We start from the raw sequence: 21,274 nt of genomic DNA, 5'->3' as shown, positions 1-21,274 counted from the left end.
TCTAATATTTTAGAGGAAGGTTAGATAATCCTGCACCTTTTTTAAATAATGGGCAATGCTTCATTATATGTCAGATACGCCTTTAGTTAGGATTTTGACTTGCGACCTAAAGTTCGAGACTAGTTGTTTTATATATACATAGTTGACTTGAATTCAATATTGAATCTTTAGTTTATTTATTATTCAAATAGTTTATAGTTTTGGTTATTATGTTTGGAGTGTGCTTTCCTTCCTGAGTCCAGATAATAACATGGTAATGCCTTAAAAATGGTAGATTTCACACATCAAAATCCGTGATATAAACTCCATTAATACATATTTTTATTTTATAGTTATCTATTTACATATTCTCTTTTGCTTCCAGCTACCTTGTAAGTTCTAAATTTGGCAACTGAAACGTTGGGATTTCGTGTGTGTGTGTGTGTGTGTGTGTGTGTGTGTGTGTAACCTATATTTTAGATAAGGGTTGGCAAACCTTTTTTGGTAAAGCACCAGATGGTAAATACTTTTTACTTTGTTGGCCATACTGTTTCGGTCACAGCCACTGTTAACAGAGACAATAGGCTCCAAATGGAATCACTTGTGCTAAGCCCATACAATTTCAGCCCCTCCCAGGAGTGGAATCTTAATCTGGAATGACATGGTCATCACTAGTGAGGTAATCTGCCTCATAGACTTCTGCCATCCCCCCTAAATGAAGGTGACCTTGACACAAACAATCCACTCTTTACTAGAAACCTCTTTATCCCACCCCCGTCTGCCTATGAAAGTTATTTTGTGCAGCTCTTTGGCGCTCTCTTCTATCTGCCAGATGGGATGCTGCTTGATTCGTGAGACACTGAATAAAGCTAATAGGAACTCTAAAATGTAGTCAATTGAGTTTTGTTTTTTAAGAGCATTGGTAGCCATGATGGAATCCAAAGTACATTCCTGATGGCATCAGGGACAATGAGAAACACAGGCATGGTACCTGCAAACCCTTTGAATTCTGTCTTTACTGCCATTTCTGAGGACTGTAGGAAAGTTTTTCGTGGTTCTGAGTTCCACTCTCTTTGTGTCAAGTTCCCAGTCTAATTAGCTTTCTACAGTTCCCCATATGATTGGAATCTCCAGCCCTTGGTTCAGTCCCCAAATTCCACATTTGTAATTGCTGGTGGTTATTGGCTGGAATCAGACTGGATCCAACTGGATCCAAAACCGCACAGTGTCCAAAATACAATTTTGTTTTACTTGCTTTGTGTAGGTAAAGTCTGTTGCTAATGGAAAATTGGAAGCCAAAAGCTACAAAATTGGTGGGCATGGGTTGAGCACGTAAAAGCTGTTACAACATCTGTTACCCAACTTTAAGACTCCTGTGGTAGGATAAGTTGGTCATGCAATGGATTAGATTGACACTAGGTCACTCACCAACTTAAGAAAATGTCTGTGCACAGAGGTACTCTGTAAAACACCACATAATCCCCAACACAGTGGCACATCCCCCATAGGTATTAGTTTGGCTCCAAGAGACCCAAAAGCTTAGCTTAAAAAAAATGGGGTCCTCAAATTCCAAAGAGTTGAGCATGCCACCTTCTGGCACACCTGCTTATTTTATGTCTTAGAACTATTTCCCAGAAACTATAAATATTAACAAAATGGCAAAATCTAACTAAAGACAACCTAGAATTATAATGGCCATTATGGGGAACATTCCAATGAGACAAAATAATTTATTTAAGAAGTTCACTTAAAAACAAGGGTTTCCAAATCAAGCAAACAGAAAGGGATACTTATTTTATTTGGTGTGTAAAAGCTTCCAAAAGGCTTTAAGATTCCAAAATAGCTTCATTAAAATTTCCCTTGCAAGGGGCACCTGGGTGGCTCAATTGCTTAAGTGTCTGACTTCAGCTCAGATCATGATCTCATGGTTTGTGAGCTCAAGTCCTGCACTGGGCTCTGTGCTGACAGCTCGGAGCCTGGAACCTGCTTTGGATTCTCTCTCTCTCTCTCTCTCTCTCTCTCTCTCTCTCTCAAAAATAAAGAAAACATTAAAAAAAATTTCCTTGCAAAAGGCCAATGAAAAAACAAAGATGCAAAAGGTATCTAAAACAATACCTAGGCCTTCCTCATTATACCCTCCAAGGGGTCCATCACCAAAACACTGGCCCAGAAATTGAGGTCTATTAGTAAACAAGTTTTATGCCATGTTAACAAATTTACTATGTGGAAGAATATATTGCTACAAATTATGAAATGTATTTTATTTTATTATTTTTTTAATATGAAATTTATTGTCAAATTGGTTTCTGGGTGTCATATGAAATGTATTTTAAATTTGACAAACCACAAAATACCAACATAAAAGCTAACAATTATTTACTTTTTTATTTTCACTAGAAATTAAGGTGTTTAATGTTTAAAAATTCAATATACGTAAGCTACTAGAAACAATAAAGGCAACAACTCTGTTCACAAGGAAACTAGGCTGTGTGCTTTTGGTAAAAGAAGATATGAGAAATGGAGATGCATTTTCGTTGAGGGAAAGGAAACTAATTTTGTCCTAAAGTGAGGCTGGTTATTTCAAAATAAGGAAGAGAAAAAACAAAGGACAAAATTTGGATTTGAAAAAGGAAGTTGTAGAAGGTTTGTAAAAGGGAATCTTGGGAAGGAAATTTTATGTGAGTCAAGCTGGCTAAGACTAATAAACTTGGTAAAAAAAAAAACATTTTAATATCAAAAGTATACTGATATATGGATAATGCTGGCCTCGTAGAATGAATTTGGAAGTTTTCCTTCCTCTTCTATTTTTGGAATAGTTTAAGAAAAATACATATTAAATCTTTAAATGTATCATTTAACTCACCTGCGAAGCCATCTGGTCCTGGACTTTTGTTACTTGGGAGTTTTTAGATTACCAATTAAATTTCATTACTAGTAATTGGTCTGTTAAATTTTTCCATTTTTTCCTGATTCAGTTTTGAAAGGTTTTGTCTTTCTAGGAATTTATCCATTTCTTCTAGGTTGTCCAATTTGTTGGCATATAATTTTTTATGGTATTCTCCCTATAATCCTTTGTATTTCTGTGGTGTTAGGTGTTATTTCCCCTTTTTCATTTCGGATTTTATTTGAGTCCTCTCTCTTTTTTTTCTTCTTAATGTGTCTGGCTAAAGTTTTATCAATCTTGTTGATCTTTTCAAAGAACTAGCTCCAGGTTTCATTGATCTTTTCTATTGTTGTGTGTGTGTGTGTGTGTGTGTGTGTGTGTGTGTGTGTGTGTGTTTATTTCACTTACTTCTGCTTTGATCTTTATTATTTTCTTTATTCTACTAGTGTTGGGCTTTGTTCTTCTTTTTCTAGCTCGTTTAGGTGTAAGGCTAGATTATTTCAGATATTTCTTATTTCTTGAGGTATTGCTATAAACTTCCTGTTAAAAACTTGTATGGCTACATTTCAAAGAGTTGTTTAACCTTATAGGGCTTCCCATGTATGTAACTGTTTTCTTTTCTCTTGCTGCTTTTAAAATTCTCTCTCTATCATTACTTTTTGCCATTTTAATTATTATAGGTCTTGGTGTGGACCTCCTTGGGTTAATCTTATCAGAGGCCCTCTGTGCTTCCTGGTTCAGGATGTCTGTTTCCCTTCCCAGATTAGGAAAGTTTTCAGCTATTATTTCTTCCAATAAGTTTTCTCCTCCCCGTTTTCTTCTTTGGGATCCCTAAAATGTGAATGGTATTATGCTTGATGTTGTCGCCGAGGTCCCTTAACCTATCCTCATTTTTTATTTTTCTATTTTATTTATTTTATTTTTCTGCTTGATTGCTTTCCATTACCCTGTCTTCCAGATCACTAATCCATTCTTCTGCATCTTGTAATCTGCTGTTGATTCTCTGTAGTGTATTTCTTTTTATTCAAGTTATTGAATTTTTCATGTCTGACTGGTTCATTTTTGTATTTTCTATCTCTTTGTTGAAGTGTTCATTGAGTTCATCCACTCTTAAGTCCAGTATCTTTATGACCATTGGTTTGAATTCTTTATTAAGCATGTTGTTTATCTCCATTTCATTTAGCTCTTTTGCTATGGTTGTGTCTTATTCTTTCATTTGGGACCTATTCCTCTGTCCCTTCATGTTGTCTAACTCTCTGTGTTTCTATGTAATGGAGAGGTCAACCACATCTCCTGCTCTTGAAAATGGTGACCTTTGTAAAAGACGTACTGTACTGCCCTGTAACACATTGTCCTCCCATCACCAGAACCATGTGATACAGGGATGTTTCGTATGTGAGTTGTGTGCTTCCTATTGTTGTGGCAGAGACATGTTTGCTTTCAGTGCAGTGAGCTGCAATGACCTGCTGTGGATGTACAGGGCAGGGTTTGGTCCCCAGGCTATTGAGGGGCCCGTCTGAGACTGCCATGGGCTTGCAGGTGGGCAAGGTCAATATGTCACCCTGATACCAAAACCACACAAAGACACTACCAAACCACACCAAAACAAAACAAAGTACCAAAGCCACAGGCCAATATCTATGATGAACATAGATACCAAAATCCTCAACAACATATTAGCAAACAGAATTCAACAGTACACTTAAAATCATTCCCCACAATCAAGCGGGATTTATTCCAGGGATACAAGGGTAATTCGATATTTGAAATCAATGTGATACATCATATTACAAGAGAAGGGATAAAAACCATATGATCATCTCAACAGATGGAGAAAAGCATTTGATAAGATACAACGTTCATTTTTGATAAAAACTCTCAACAAAGCGATTTTACGTATCTCAACATAATAAAGGTGATATATGAAAAACCCACAGCTAACATTATCCCTAATAGTGAAAAATGGAGAGTTTTCACTTAAGATCAGGAACAAAACAAAAATATCCACTCTAACCACTTCTATTCAACATAGTACCAGATCCTAGCCATAGAAATAAGGTGAGTAATCTATATATAGGAAACCTTAAAGACTCCACCAAAGAACTATTAGAACTGATAAATGAATTCAGCAAAATTGCAGAATATGAAATTAACATACAGAAATCTGTTGCATTTCTACACTAATAATGAAGTAGCAGAAAGAGAAATTGAGAAAACAATTCCATCTGCAATTGCACCAAAAAGAGTAAAATACTTAAGAATAAACCTAACTAAGGAAGTTAAGATCTGTACTCTGAAAACTATAAAACATTGACAAAAGAAACTGAATATGACACAAACAAGGGGAAAGATATTCCATGTTCGTGGGTTGGAGGAACAAATATTGTTAAAATGTCCATATTACCCAAAGCAATCTACAGATTCAGTGCAATCACTATCAAAATACCAACAGCATTTTTTACAGAACTAGAATAAATAACACTAAAATTTGTATGTAACCATGAAAGACTGCAAACTGTCAGAGCAATGTTGAAAAAGAACAAAACAGTAGGTATCAACAATACCAGATTTCATGATATGCTACAAACCTGTACTAATAAAAATAATATGGTAATGGCACACAAATAGACACAGAGATCAATAGAACAGAATAGAGATACTTGACATAAATCTGTGATTATATGGTCAGTTAATCTATATCAAAGGAGGCAAGAATATACAATGGGGAAAAGACAGTCTCTTCAATAGCTGGTGCTGGGAAAACTGGACCGCCACATGCAGAGAATGAAACTGGGCCACTTTCTTACACCATACCCAAAAATTAACTGAAATGGATTCAAGACCTAAATGTGAGACTTGAAACCATAAAACCCCTAGAAGAAAACAGGGTAGGAATCTCTCTCTCTCTCTCTCTCTCTCTCTCTCTCTCTCTCTCTCCCTCTCAGTAGGAAACTCTTTGACATCAGTCTTAGCAAGTTTTTTCTAGATATGTCTCCTCAGGCAAGGGGAACAAAGGCAAAAAAATAAACAACTGAGATCACACCAAAATAAAAAGCTTTTACACAATGAATGAAACCAGTCACAAAATGGAAAGGCAACCCACTAAATGGGAGAAGATACTTGCAAATGATTTTTGAATAAGGGGTTATATTACAAATATATAAAGAACTTATACACCCCAACACCAAAAAAACAAGTAACCAAATTTAAAAATGGGCAGAGGATTTGAGTACACATTTTTCCAAAAATATATACAGATGGCCTACAGACACATAAAAAAAAATGCTCAAAATCACTAGTCATCAGGGAAATGCAAATCAAAACCACAATGAGGGGCACCTGGGTGGCTCAGTCAGTTGAGACTTCTGCTCAGGTCATGATCTCATGGTTCATGGGTTCAAGCCCCAGGTCGGGCTCTGTGCTGACAGCTTGGAGCCTCCTGCCTGCTTTGGATTCTGTATCTCCCTCTCTCTGCCCCTCCCCCACTTGCACACTGTCTCTCTCTCTCTCTCTCTCTCTCTCTCTCTCTCAAAAATAAAATAAACATAAAAAAAAAACACACAATGAGATAACACCTTACAATAGTCAGAATGGCTAGAATCAAAAAGATAAAAAAGATAGCAATGTTGGTGAGGATGTGGAGAAAAGGGAACCCTCTTGCACTGATGGTGGGAATGTAAATTTCCATAGCCTCTGTGGAAAACAGTAAGGAAGTCCCTCAAAAACTTAAATATAGACAAACCATATGATCTAGTAATTCCACATCTAGGTAATACCCAAGGAAAATACAAACGAATTCGAAAAGATATCTGCATCCTTATATTTATTGCAGTGTATTCACAATAGTTAAGATATGGAAGCAAATGAAGAGGAATACAACAGAATATGACTCAGCCTATAAAAAGAATTTGTGAGACTGTGCCATTTGTGACAATGTGGATGGCCCTAGAGGGTATTACGCTGAGTGCAATCAACAAAAGAAATTAAAATTCCATATGATTTCATTTATATGTAGAATCTAAAAAGCAAAAAAAAAAAATGAATAAAGAAACAAAGAACAAACAAAACCAAGTTAACTCCAAACCAAGTTAAACTAGTGGTTTCCAGAGAGGCGGTGGATGGGTGGATGGGTGACATAGGTAAAGGGAATTATGAAGTACAAACTCCCAGTTCTAACATAAATAAGTCTAGGCGATGAAAAGTACAGCATAGGAAATATTGTCAATAATATTGTAGTAATATTATATGGTGACAGATAGTGACTGACATTTATTGTGGTGAGCATTGAGTAATATACAGAAGTGTTGAATCAGTATGTTGTACCCCTGAAACTAATAGTATGTTCATTATCCTTTTAAAAAACAGCACACTGGTATAAAGTTAGAATTTAGTTTCCTCTCTGTTAAAGTGATAAAATTTTCTTGGATTATTGATATACTCTTGATAAGAGATAATAAAAGGTGTGTGTATAGTTTTCTTTTTTTACCCAGATTACATAATCTGCCTAGAAAACAGAGATTCTATCTTATCAAAATAATTTTCTGTATTTCATGTTGTCTTTATCAAGTCTTCAATTCCTTGAAAGAGCTGAGTCTTCTCTACTAGAAGAGCTAAGATATTTTTAGAACTATTTAACCTTCTGTATTTGTGTATTTAACCCTCACTATTTAACCTTGTGAAATCTTTGTCACTATGGTTAAGTGGATAACTATTTATTGTTTCACAGAGACCTATGATCCTCTTTGACCAAGTGTTTTTAAATCTTTTGATATTTTTCAGAAACCTCCCAAAAATCAAATCCTAAATTAAGCTGTTTTGACCTTGAACCAACTTTGGGGATATTTTAAGAGGGTCCTGGGACATCTCAAAAGACTTGTTCTCTCCCCTTATTGAAAGAGAGATGTTAAAGTAATTAAGTGTATTTGATAGGTTAAATTACATGAGAAACATTGTGAAATAAGAAGTAATATTAAGCCTTTTTTATATTATATTCATATGGATATATATTATAAATGTTCTAGAAATTGATTAAATTCCTAGAAATTTGATATACCCTAGTATAATTTTATCAGTCATAATTCCATGTATTATTTTAAAATGTATATTACAGGGGCGCCTGGGTGGTGCAGTCGGTTGAGCGTCCGACTTCAGCCAGGTCACGATCTCGCGGTCCGTGAGTTCGAGCCCCGCGTCAGGCTCTGGGCTGATGGCTCAGAGCCTGGAGCCTGTTTTGGATTCTGTGTCTCCCTCTCTCTCTGCCCCTCCCCCATTCATGCTCTGTCTCTCTCTGTCCCAAAAATAAATAAACGTTGAAAAAAAAAAATTTAAAATGTATATTACAGAAATAACTAAACTTCCTTATAAATTCCATTATAATGAACTCTCATCAGATCTTTAACCATGGAAAATTTTGAAGACTTTTATCATTCACAGAGAGTTATTATTTACTCTGATATTTTTGTAGGAGTGAGACTCATAGAAAAGGCCTTATCAAGTGCTCCTGACCATTGACACTTCTGTAAAACTAGATCTCAAATACACATCTCAAAGCTGAAAAAGGCTCCAACACCTGATATCTGTTCCTGTAGAAATGCTAGAGATTTCCAAATCAAATTGACTAGGAAAAGAAATAGCCTACATTGTGATAAACTGCTTCCATCCAAGATGCCACACCAAAGCTGCATGCCTTTAACTAAACATGAAACCCTTCCTTCTTCTCTTTCCTTCTATACTCTGGCATTGGCCTGGAAAGATAACACCATCATCTATATCTCTCAGGCCCTTGCTAAATGGCAGGGGGGAGGGGAGACAGAAACCTTTCAGACTGCTAGATTTGTCCTCAAAATCCATGATGCTAAAGACCCTGTGATCCTCCCTCCAACCAATTTTTCTTCTAGTCTCAATTGACACCCCCCCCCCACCACCACCAGTTAGGAGTGCACTTACAAAGTCCAACTTTTATGGCCAGAATATCCAGTATCCCATTTTTACCTTTCTCCAGTTGTAACTGTACTTTGCTCAGTTAAACACAAATACCTATGCAAACCATAGTACCTTTTCACCCCTACATTCTTATGATTATGTAAATCAGATCTGCCCCAATCACAAAAAGATCTCGCTAAAAGTATGCATCTTTGCAAGGCCAAAGTTGTACTTGATCATATGATAGCCTTTTATTATCTTTTAGCTGAACAAGGAGGTGCCTTTGCTGTGGCCAACACCACTTGAACCTGGATAACATTTCTGGGAAGTTGAAACTCAGATACACGAAACCACTGAACAAGCCACTTGGCTTTAGAAAGTGACTCCTTCAACCTGGTCTTTCTTTGACTTATTTGATTTTGATTGGTTTGGGCCTTGGAGACCATGGTTCCAAAGTGCACACCAGACATGGGGGATTATTCTGCTTGTAATAATCACAGTAGTCTCCCTGGTGCACTGTATTCCTTCAAAAGCTTGAAATGCATTTTCATGTCTGCTAAACAAGCAAATGATCTCACTAAGACTAGAACACAGAAAAAGAATGAAGAAAATGACCAATTTAAGAAATGTGAACCTAAAGTTGTGTCCTATAAATACCACAGAGATTCAACAAAAAGCATTATGACCTGTGAATACCACACAGAAGATGAACAAAAATTGTGGGAGCTTCAGAGCAGTAGCTGGGAGAGGTGCTAATGCCTTAAATTTTTATCACATCTCTCACTTAAGATGAGAGTCTGATCAAAACGGGGGAATTGTTAAAGAGAGAGGGAGAGAGAGAGAGACAACAGGTCCAAAATAGAGTCACTTGTGCTAAGCCCACATCACCAAACTAAGGCTTAATTCCTAGGTTAACTAAAGTTTCAATCTCTCCCAGGAGCGGAATCTTAAACTTGTCAATCTGGAATTACCTGATTAGCAGTAGTGAGACCACTGCTATTCCTCAAAGGAAGGTGACCTTGCCCCAGACAATCTCCTTTTTGCTGGCAACTTCCTTGTTTTGGCTCCTTCCGCCTATAAAAGCCTCTCATTTTTGTACACTTCTTCAAACATCCTTTCTATCTGCTAGATGGGACGCTGCCCATGAATTGTTGAATAAAGCTAATTAGATCTTTCAAATTTATTCAGTTGAATTTTGTTTTCTTAATACTATTCAATTCAACCATAGACAATGTTCACAAATGTGCATGGCCATAGTTTGAGATCCCTGCTGTTGGCCATTACACATATACACACCAGAGTTGTGATAACTTGAATAATCGGTTTAAAGTCATATTACTTTAAGCATTTTGGTTGCCCCCTTCATCTTACCTTCACAAAGTTTGCTGTTGAATAGTAAACCCACGGAATACAATTTGGGTCATTTGGTCCTGGACCAGACCTTTTAGGGACATTCCACCTGTAAGTTTTTATTTCTCCTGAAACAAATGAGAAGTTAATAGAAAGAATTTACTAGTGTTACTTCTGTTCCAGATGTTTTACCTAAAGAAATAACAAACAGATCTTTATGTACTTTGGTTAATATTTGTTACTGGGGAGAATTACTCATTCATTAGAAATGCTCCAATTAAACTCACATCTTGAGTTTCTCTATTCTCAAAATGGCAGATTTTTCATTTCAGACTATAGCTTTCTTTCTAATTTGCCCTATATATTATCAACTGATGTTTATTCAAGGCATAAAGACTTATTTTATTTTTCACTGTTTTTTCTCCTCAAATTCCATATCTCCCTCACAAGAGCTATGCTTGAGCACACTTGAGTTACGGTAGGACTCAGCCTTGATTTCTGATTGAATCACCAGGGAGCTTTGTAAACTCTTAACTGCTGAGATCTCATTACAAACCAGTGAAATTAGAGTATCCGGGGCCTAGGACAAGGGCATCAGTATTTTTTTTTTAAAGATTCTCAGGTGATTCTAATGTGCAGATAAGCAGGACCTATTTAGAACCAGAGAGAATCAGAGAGACTTAGTTACAAGTCTCAACCCTATCACTTCCTTTTTATCTAACCTTTGACAAGCTACTTGACTTCATTGACCTTTAGTCTCCTTATTTGTAAAGTGGGTTAGTCATCCATTTTTCAGATTGTTGTGAAGTTTAAATAAAATTAAATGCCTAGGTTAGTGTCTCACGTTGAAGGCAGTTAATAAATGTTTATTTGTATGTATACTAATAACAAACGTATGCCAGGGACTACATCTATGCATCCCCTGTGGCTGACCCAGAGCCTTGCAGAGAAGTAATAAATAAACTCACATAAATTAGCAAGATAATCACATTGTAAACGTCTCAAATAAAAACGACATTTAAATCATTATCTCCTTTTGAACTATCTAGGTCCCATCCCCACCCCATCAGTACATACAACCTATAGCTGAATGTGAGCCACAAGGTTAAACAAGAATTATGCTTACATGAAACTGCTCCATATTTGCAAATACCCCAGTAGGTTAGCAATATAATTTTAGGTCTGGTTTCCATTACCTTTCATAATAGCCCCCCTGCATTGTTAATTGTAAGATAAACAGCTGATATTTAGCTTCCTAAATGCAAATAGCTAAGGGGTGGTGTTATTAAAGTTGGAATGATTCATTGTTCGCCCCAGTGGGGGGTGCAGCTCTAAACAAAAGAGGATGTTCTGTGCATGTTTGTTGAGTGGCATCTTGAAGAAGAAGGAGGAGGAGAAATCTGAGAGGGGGCTGCTTACTTTTCTTAGGCACTAGTTTGCTTTCCTTATCTCAGGCATGCCTAGAATAACCATTCTTCTCCAATTTGCCTGGATTTCGTGCACCAAATTAGTTTCTTGCTCCTACCCCTAATCTCTGGACTCTCCCAAGACTTTCAGGCTTGTCAGAGACCCTTATAGAATCAGAGAGGGATCCCTTACAGGGATTCTCCCCTCAGGGTTTCAGTGAGAAAAATGCTTCTCTGCCATGTTCTAATCATTCTCTCTAACCCCATAACCCCATCAAGGATGCTTAGAAGTCTAGTCAGCACAGAAGAGCTATGTCCCTTACTAGTCCTCACCATTAGGGCACAGCAGCCTGTGAGGGCTCACCCAGCAGGCCCAACAGCCCTATCCGACTGCCTACCCATGCCTGATTGGCACTTTTCTTCCTCCCTCCTGAGTTGCTTTTAACCATCAAAAATGAGTAATTTTAGGGGCGCCTGGGTGGCGCAGTCGGTTAACCGTCCGACTTCAGCCAGGTCACGATCTCGCAGTCCGGGAGTTCGAGCCCCGCGTCAGGCTCCGGGCTGATGGCTCCGAGCCTGGAGCCTGTTTCCGATTCTGTGTCTCCCTCTCTCTCTGCCCCTCCCCCGTTCATGCTCTGTCTCTCTCTGTCCCAAAAATAAATAAACGTTGAAAAAAAAAATTAAAAAAAAAATGAGTAATTTTAACTGCTTTTTTGACCCATTTAAAACCATTTCCCTCAGGGGTGCTTGGGTGGCTCAGTTGGCATTTGACTTTAGCTCAGGTCATGATCTCACAGTTCTTGGGTTCCAGCGCCACATCGGGCTCTGTGCTGAAAGCTCAGAGACTGCTTGGGATAATCGCTGTCTCCTCTCTCTCTGCCCTTCCCCCACTCGCACTTTCTCTCTCTCTCTCAAAATAAATAAACTTAACATAAACAAATAAATAAATTAATTAATTAATTAATTAAAACAATTGCCCTCTTCATAAAAGCAAGACGTCCATTACAGAAAATGAAGAAAGTACAAACGTGAAGAAATAGAAAAGAGTATCACCCTAACTATTACTTAAAATACTACCCAAAATGTACAACCATTATTAACATTTTGGCTTATTTCCTTTTTAACCTTTTTTCCATACTTGTATTTTGCTTAATATGATACCACAGGTTTTTCTCATGTCATTAAAACCTTCACATCCATTTAATGGCTGGGTAATAGTTCACTGTAAGGGGATTCCAAAATTTAAGTATCTCCCTATAGACAAACATTTAGAACATTCATGAGAGACTTCTTAAAGCAGTAAAACACAGGCTCCTGAATTGGGGAGTAGGGTGGGGTGCGGAGAGGCAGGAGAGTTTGGGATTGTGTCCAGTGAAGATTTCCTCCCCCCAACCCCATCCATGTAAGAGTATCTTGCTAACGTCTTCTGGTGATGCATCAGAGTGTTTTCTTTTCTTCCTTCTATGCATCTTTAATTTTTTCCAAGGCTTATATGACTTTTATTGTAATTACTATAGTATTTAGTATTATTCATAGATATACATAAGTAAAGTGGCATATAATTCCCCTGTAATTACACCTATGATTGCTCTCAATTTCATAGCTGAAGGTCACAGAGGCTCTTAACATTTACTACAACCACATTCCAACTGTGTAAATGTATGGTTCTTTTAATTATGAGATCTTCTCTCCCTTCAATGCATATTTTAAAACTCAACTGGAGTTCTACCTATTTTATAAGGCTTTCTCTATTTTCTCTGAATCAATCAATCGATCTTCATGGATTTTCCTTCTCTGAAATTTTTATAAACACTCCCAGATACATTCTTGAAACTCTCCACCAGTTAGAATTTCATTATGTATAGTCTGCATTACTACTGAAATAATTCATCTTGCTTGTCTTGTTTTTCTTCCAAACTCATTTTAAGCATCACAAAAGAAATATATGGTTAAGCGCATAGGTTCTGAAATCCAACAGATTGAGGTCCTGCCATTACTAATATATGACCTGGTCAAGCTCACCCCTCTGTGTTTTAGTCATCTGTTAAGTGGACGTGACAATAGCGTATTTCCTCAGTTATAGAATGAGCATTTTTCACATTTTCACATAACTGAAATCAAGATGCATCTTCAAATCAGTGGCACGTTAAAGTTTAATTGGCAGTGTGTTTTTTCTTTTTTTTAGTAACAGATCAAATAATGATGGATATTACAACCAATGGTATCAGAGTCCGTGACCTATGTTAGTGTCTACCTTGCTAGAAAATGAGATTATTAGTTTTTTAAAAAAATATGTAAGGCACAGCACCTGGCCAAAGATGAACATTCAATACGTGTTAGCTATTATTATGTCTTACTACACTTTTAGGTCCCAAATGGAGCCCTAGAAACACCATAACCACTTGGTCATTAGATGAATGATGATTTCATACTGGGAGTGACTGGGTGATGGCTGGAACATATTGACACTAACATGAACTTTCCACGACCCTTCAAAGATCAGAAGAGAGTTGAGTCCAGTGTCCTTATCAGCATGGAGCAGATGTGTGGTGTAACTTACCTGGCTTTGTGATGGGCACTTGGAGTTGCTTCCCACTATCCATGTCTTCAATACCATGGGCTGAGATGGAGTAGGGCCGCTTAGCTTTGTTCTTAAATATGACCAGGATGGAGTCACCCACCTCGGCATGAACCATTGGGCCTAAAGGCAAAACACAGGCCTGTGTGCATTATCGTTGTTCTTTTCAACATTGATGTAATATAAATGTAGATGGTATTTGGCAAAATAAAACAAAGGTTACCTTCTTCATTAGTGCACTTCCTTTGGAGGGCAATAAACGTAACATTAAATACTCATGTAGTAATTGGCAATTGGACCAACCTGGGTTCAAATCCTGCTTCCTTCACTTATTAGAGAGGTCTTGGGAAAGTTAAGTAACCTGCCTGACTCTCAATTTCCTCACCTACGAAATGGGTTTAATAACACCTGTCGTAAGGATTAAATAAGATAATGTATGTAAAGCGCTTATCTCAGTGCACTGAAACACAGTAAGTACTCAATAAATAAATGCTGCCAATTTTACTACTGCTGAGACATAATCTCCAGGAAAAGCCATATCCACATGATATGGTGGCTTTTCAGTTGTATGTAACCTTTGGTAAGTCTGAAATCGCTCATTTTCTGGTAAATGGATATATTAATAACCATCACCATCATGAGGATCCAAAAAATATTGTGTATAAAAGGGATTTGAAAGACAAGAGCAAAATTAAAACATCCACGTGCTGATTTATGATCAATACAGTGATTTCATTAATGCACATCCAGTGCTGTGTCCCAGTGTTTGGATACCTTGAGGAGATGTGTGCTCCTCAGCACTCATGCACACACATTTCTGTGAGAAGCAACCCTCCTGTGTGCCACTGGGAATCGGCCCACACCCTGCTGGACCAGCATGACCGTGGGATAGCCCTCGCCCATGCCGGGTGCCCCTCACCTCTCCGTGCCTCAACAGTGGCACAAATGCAGCTTGCTCAGTGCAGGCGCCCCCCTGACAGAGCACCAGACACTCCGGGGTCATGTGACACTGCTTCGAGAAGGATGGAACAGACTCCCATTTGGGAGTCACCTTAGACCTGGTCCTATGGTCCTGAGGGATTTATTTGCATTCTTGGGTGCCCATGGCAGTCTACATCATAGAAAGACACACTCATGGTAGGGAGTCTGAATATACCCATCCAGTCTTTACTGATGGTCACAATTGCTTTTCTGAGAAAGGCCACTGAAGTGTTAAATCAGCCTAAAATTTGTTGGACTGGGGTGCCTGGACGACTCAGTCAGTTAAGCCTCCAACTTCCACTCAGCTCATAATCTCGTGGTCTGTGGGTTCAAGCCGCCCGTTGGGCTCTGCTGACAGCTCGGAGCCTGGAGCCTGTTTCAGATTCTGTGTCTCCCTCTCTCTCTGCCCCTCCCCCATTCATGCACTCTCCCTCGCTCTCTCTCTCTCAAAAATAAATAAACATTAAAAAAAATTTAAATCAAATTTGTTGGGCTATTATGATCTTTGGAGGCAAATACTGAGTATGAATCAGGAAGTGTATGAAAAAACGCTCTTTTATTTTTATGATAGAGCTAGAAAAGAATGCATGTTTTTAAACAGCATACTTGGGCATAGTTACAGATAGGTGCACGTGCACGCATGTACTAAAATCCTTATTTGTGACTCATTGCCACTTCAATTGCACCTGCTTTGCTGTACTGGTAAGGGTGAATGTCTTCTGATTCGGGGCCTGATAGGTCCCAGGGAGTGGTAAGGAGCAAAGGTGTGCCTGTTGCCTGACCTGTGCCCTTTGGAACTTCAGGAGCACAGGCCTGTCCCTGAAAAATGCAGAAAATGAGTGGATGGGCCTTGTGCTCTCTTGAGGGGAAGTACCACTGGGCTTGCCTCTGACGGAGTCCCTCCTTTGTGTCATTTTACTGAGTAGACCCAAACCGGGGCTTTTTGAGGGGCAAACCACCCCACCCTTGGCAGGACCAGCACCTTTTTTTCTGGAGTTCATATGACAAACACAGCTCAAAAGAAGGAATGTTCCCACTGGGTTGACTCTTTCAGTGTGATAAGCTTGCATGTCAATGCAGGGAGGGTGCAGGGAAGGTGGATGGGGCATCTAATAATTTATCAAGCTAGCTGTCCTGGTGCCTTTTTTAATATTAAGAAGCACTGTGTAAACTCATATTATTTATACAAGTCACCTTGTGCATTTAAATATGGGAACAGAGGGGCGCTTGGGTGGCTCAGTTGGTTAAGCATCCAGCTTCAGCTCAGGTGGTGATCTCGAGGTGCCCTGTGTCGGGCCCTGTGCTGACAGCTCGGAGCCTGGAGCCTGCTTCAGATTCTGTGTCTCCCTCTCTCTCTGCCCCTCCCCCACTTGTGCTCTGTCTCTCTCTCTCTCTCTCTCTCTCTCTCTCTCAAATAAACATTAAAAAATTTTTTAAATAAAAAAATAAAAATGAGAACAGAAAAAAAAAAAGGGAACGGATTTCAGAAAGTCCTCTAGATTAGCCTTCTGCCTAAAGATCTCATATTCATGATGGGGTCAGGTTGGGTGACTCCCAGGTGAAAGTGGGGAAGGAAAGCGGGAAGGAGGAGCTTATCTGACCCCCAGGTCAGGCAGCCCAGGGTATCAGACAGGCACAGTAGGTTCTGAGATGGCCACATTCAGGGCCTCCTGAGCTCAAACCAGGCCTTCTACCCTTAGCACTCCTCTTATGCAAGGAGCTTCTCATTGGCTTGAATTATTTTCTTAATGTTTATTTATTTATTTTGAGAAAGAGAGAGGGAGAGAGAGAATCCCAAGTAGGCTCCGTGCTGTCAGCACAGAGCCTGACGCAGGGTTTGATCCCATAAACCATGAGATCATGACCTGAGCTGAGATCAAGAGTCAGACATTCAAATGACTGAGCCACCCAAGCGCCCTTTGCTGGAGTTGTTTTTATGGTGTGTTCGTATGGCCCTGTGCACAGATGATCCAGGCCCTTGAAGAAGCTATGCAAATACTCTGCTTGCTCATCTGAGGCATCACATTCTTCCAATTAAAATGTCCTGGCTCAGCAGAGGGATGGGAAAGGAATTTCAGGGCAACAGATGCTGGTTAGACTGTTGACTATATGGACTCGTGTTTGCGTGTTATCTGGTTGACTCTCCTTTGAATGAGCTGAGTACAGAGCATGCTCCCTGACAATGGGAGGGCAGGAAGGTGTCACACTTGGGCGAATGCACTCAGGCCACTCTGTCCCTGCTGTCCCTTCTCAGGTCTAAGTGTGACAGTGTATGTGTACATGTTCACGTGCCTTGGGGCTGGCAGCGCATGGCTGCGATCTGTGTCATACCCAGCAGTTCCAAATGCTTCTCTCGTGGTGGCCGGGCCTTGATCTCCACAAATTCCCCATCGGTGTATTCTCTGTAAACCACTTTCTTGTACTGAGAGCCAATCCAGTTTTCAGTGTGGTTCATAAATATATCTCCATGTCTATAAATCAGAAGCAGCAGAAATTAAAGTTGTCAGAAGGTAGAAAAACCTTTGGTGCTCCTGAGTGATTCAGGGGTACTCGGGAGCACAGTTTCCCACACCTGGCTGCCATCAGAATCTCCCAGTGGAGCTCAACTTTTGCACCAGGCTCTCTGGGAGTGGAGCCAGGAATCTGCATTTGAAAGCACCACAGGGGGTTCTGACTGGGGCAGGCCAGCACTGGCCCAGGTCTTACTTCTTGGGAACCATTGTTCCAAAGGGTGCTGAATGGGGGCCAGCCTTAGTTGGAGACTCCTAAGGGCCCCTTGAGGTGGTACTCCTCTTCCTGGGACTAGCCAAGCTCACACACATGCATGTGTATGCACACATGCACATGCTCACACTCTACTACCCTGAATTCCTTCGGATTCCATTTATATCATTCCGTACCTTGTTCTACTTTTCCACCTTAAAGATCTCAAGAAAGACTCTGGGTTGTATATTATGCACATACTCATATACAAATATAGGCATAGTTGATTCTTGGTATTCACAAGAGTCATGTTCTAGAAAGCCACTTTGAATACTGAAATAATGACACTAAACCATTGTCCCTAGGGGAAACATAGGTTACGTTTTGCAGGTGTTCAGAACGAAATGCCCCAAGACGTGCCATTTTGGCATGTGGATTATGTTGAGTTGAAAGCAATCAAGACCCAAAAGATGCAGGAAAAAGCTCTGACTTTCCCTCTAACTGCCCAGAAGAATTTAGGTAGAGGACCCACTCCCGGAAGGGGCTATTACAGAAGGTACCTATCTTATAATATGAACTAGGGGTGGGAGACAGAGAGGAATTTAGCAAAGTCTGTTAAAATTCTTCTCTCTGTCCCATTGTTTCTGAGTGGCCCAGTCAACATTTGTTTACCTAACAGGCACTCTTTTTCATCTTCCTATGAATTGCTTTCCTTCTCTTTGAAGTCCCGGACCCCTACTTCCTTCTCCTTCCTTCAGAGTGACATATGTATCTCTTTTGGCCTCACTGTCTTTGGAATCTCTCGTGTCTATGTGGATTCTCCCTATGTAAGTAAATTTGATTCTCTCCTGTTCATCTGTCTCATGTCAATTTAATTTTTAGGCCAGCCAGGAGAATTTGAACGGTAGAGGAAAATCCACCTCCCCGGCAAAAAAGCTTCTTCAGATCTCTGGTCCCAATACTTTCAGCAACAGATTGATAAATACCCTTGTTCTTTGTGTGCTTCTGTTTCAAGACATCTTATTTAATATATACTGCTGATTCATTAACTTTGAACTCATGGCCACTGGCACTATAAGTCACACCTGAAGGCAGCTCACCTAACACATGTATTTCCTCTGTAAGACACATCACAGCCTTCTTGCACTTACCCTGGGGGCCATTTTAAACAGCTAAGTCACCAAAGAAAAGCACACACACACACACACACACACACACACACACACGGGCACTAAATAGACCACAAAGAGGATGCTTGTTCACAGTGTGAAAGCTGAAACAAGACAGTGAAGACAGAGGGATGTTTTGTTTGTTTGACCTCAGCTGGAAATGTGCACATTGGGAGACACAAACTCTTTGCTGCTTTGTGCATACCTATGAAGGACCACAACAGCACCACAAAAATTGGTTTGGGTGTTACAAATAAATTTCAGTGACTAGGCAAATTTACAAATATGGAATCTGCAAACAATGAGGATCAACCATATATTTAATCCATCACCAAGATACATCATCACAAAAAGACAGAAAAAAAATCCATCAGTTTTAGCTACAAAATAGAGAATGTCTCCCATCCTTCCATTTCCCTCTATTAAACTACCTGCACTCCAACCTAAGCCCGCTAGGTCACTTACCCGTATTAACTGGACTTGTTCTTAATCACTCTCCCTGCCACCCACGCTTTCCCCTTCCCTCCATCCTCTACTCTACACGCAGAGTGACCCTAACCTATAAATTCCACCAAGTGAGTCCTTGTGGAAAACCTGATGATGGCTTCCCACTGCCAAATTCCTCAAATTAGCTCTCACACCCCTTTGCTGTCTGCCTCTGCCAACCTCTCAGGCCTCGTGTCTCGTCACTGGCACCCACGCACTCTACACTCTGGTCATCCTAAACATTCTCTCTTGAGCTCCACATGCCCTCCCCACCTCTGGGCCTTCCACGGGTTATTCCCTGTGCCAAGAACACTCTTGCCACCTCTTTGACTGGCCTATTCCTCAAGTCCCAGGACAAAGACTACTCCCTCCTTGACCACCTCTCTCCCTCTCTCCCCCAGGTGGGGCCATGTGCACCTGCCGTGAGCTCTCCCTGTGCCCTGCACCTCTCCTCTCACAGTGATTGCCTCACTCAGGATGCTTGTTCTAATGTCTGCCCCACGAACCATGAAGTCTGTATGGGGAAGGACCTGGCCTGCCCTTATCAGCACTGTTTCACTCGTACTTTGTACAATGCCTAGCAGACAGCAGGTACTTAACAAAGGCACCTTTATCTTTGACCTAGACCACATGCTTTCCGAGGCAAGAGAATTTTTCTCCTACTTTGATTTTCCAGAAGTCCTAATAACACACGTGGTAGTGACAGAAATGCCTCTGGAGCCATAGCTTTACTGTTTCTCGGCTTTCCTCTTCTGCGGAGTGGGATGATAATAAGGCATTCGTCTCCCAGATTGCTGTGAGGATTATATGGGTTAGGATCTGTAAAGCGCTATGCCAGACACATACTGAGCACCGGGGAAGCGCATGCTCTATCACCATCTTGCTGGGAAGTCCTGTGACATGCTGGGCCAAAGCTGAGCAAATGGGTCAAGTATACCCTAAGGGTCTTTATCAGATAGGGTTTGTAAAAACCCTAGCAAATGCCTGGCACATGGCGGGTGCTCAAGAAATGGCAGTCACTATCTCAAGTCCCAGGGTGGTTAAATTAAATGCCTATCAGTCCACAAGCTCACGAGTACTGGGAATACAAGGTTTTTTCTCTATAACAACTTAATCTCTGTTTTCGAATTCTCTCCCACTGCACAAACCCTGGCATTGTGCTGATGGTCCCATTGGTTGCTTTTCTGGGATCCCGAGGGCTTCTCAGTGCGTTCTTAGGAAGCTCTGGGAAAGATACCTGGGGCAGAGGGTCTGGGCTAACCCGGACAATAAATGTCTCGGGGATAACCCATACTGAGAGGTGGTTTGAAAGCTGGGTGTCTCCATGCCATGGCTTTGGCTCAACGAGCACAGGCATAACAACTGGGGGGCAGAAAGGACATTTGTCCCTGGGCTTCGATCCGCAGGGGTGCCACAGGTGTGCCACGACAGGAACCGGTCATTTCAATGTCTACTGAATTTTTATCTACAGATCTGTTGTACTTTGAATATGTGAACAAGCTCTCAATCGGCTTTGTTTTTAGTGATTTATGGGCAATATCCAGAGTGGCAGGGCAGGGTACCGACACACCCGGCACGCTTTATCTCTCTACGTCACCTGGAGACAATCCCGGAAGACTGAGACTAGAGCTTCCTGCCAGCCCAGAGAGATGGGGTCTGAAGACACAAATTACACTGAGTCTCAAGAAAGTCATGAAAGACGAAGAGTATAAGGGCTAAGAATATACACGCAATATACATACAACAGAGTTATCATACAACTATTTCTTCAGTTATAGCAGCCTTTTAGTAAAAATAATCACTTTAGAAAAGGCTG

At 40.2% G+C, this 21,274-nt stretch overlaps 1 protein-coding gene across 2 annotated transcripts in view; it reads right to left on the bottom strand.

Moving 5' to 3' along the window:
- Nucleotides 1–21,274, bottom strand: part of HEPHL1 (hephaestin like 1) — a 93,469-nt gene that overhangs the window by 20,728 nt on the left and 51,467 nt on the right. For both annotated transcript variants that reach the window (XR_005794790.1, XM_040489632.1), the window contains exons 13-15: nucleotides 17,432–17,571; nucleotides 14,102–14,242; nucleotides 10,157–10,263 (exon numbers count right to left, since the gene is read on the bottom strand). Coding sequence is in view for 1 of the 2 variants with exons in the window: in XM_040489632.1 (XP_040345566.1) it covers nucleotides 10,157–10,263; nucleotides 14,102–14,242; nucleotides 17,432–17,571 (388 nt within the window). In the remaining variant the exon portion in view is untranslated. The remainder of the gene's footprint in view (nucleotides 1–10,156; nucleotides 10,264–14,101; nucleotides 14,243–17,431; nucleotides 17,572–21,274) is intronic.

The sequence above is a fragment of the Herpailurus yagouaroundi genome, unplaced genomic scaffold, assembly GCF_014898765.1.
Source record: "Herpailurus yagouaroundi ecotype Mexico unplaced genomic scaffold, PumYag 180, whole genome shotgun sequence".
Lineage (NCBI taxonomy): Eukaryota > Metazoa > Chordata > Mammalia > Carnivora > Felidae > Herpailurus > Herpailurus yagouaroundi.
The sequence above is the reverse complement of the archived record's forward strand: the minus strand, read 5'-3'. Positions and strand labels throughout refer to the sequence as shown.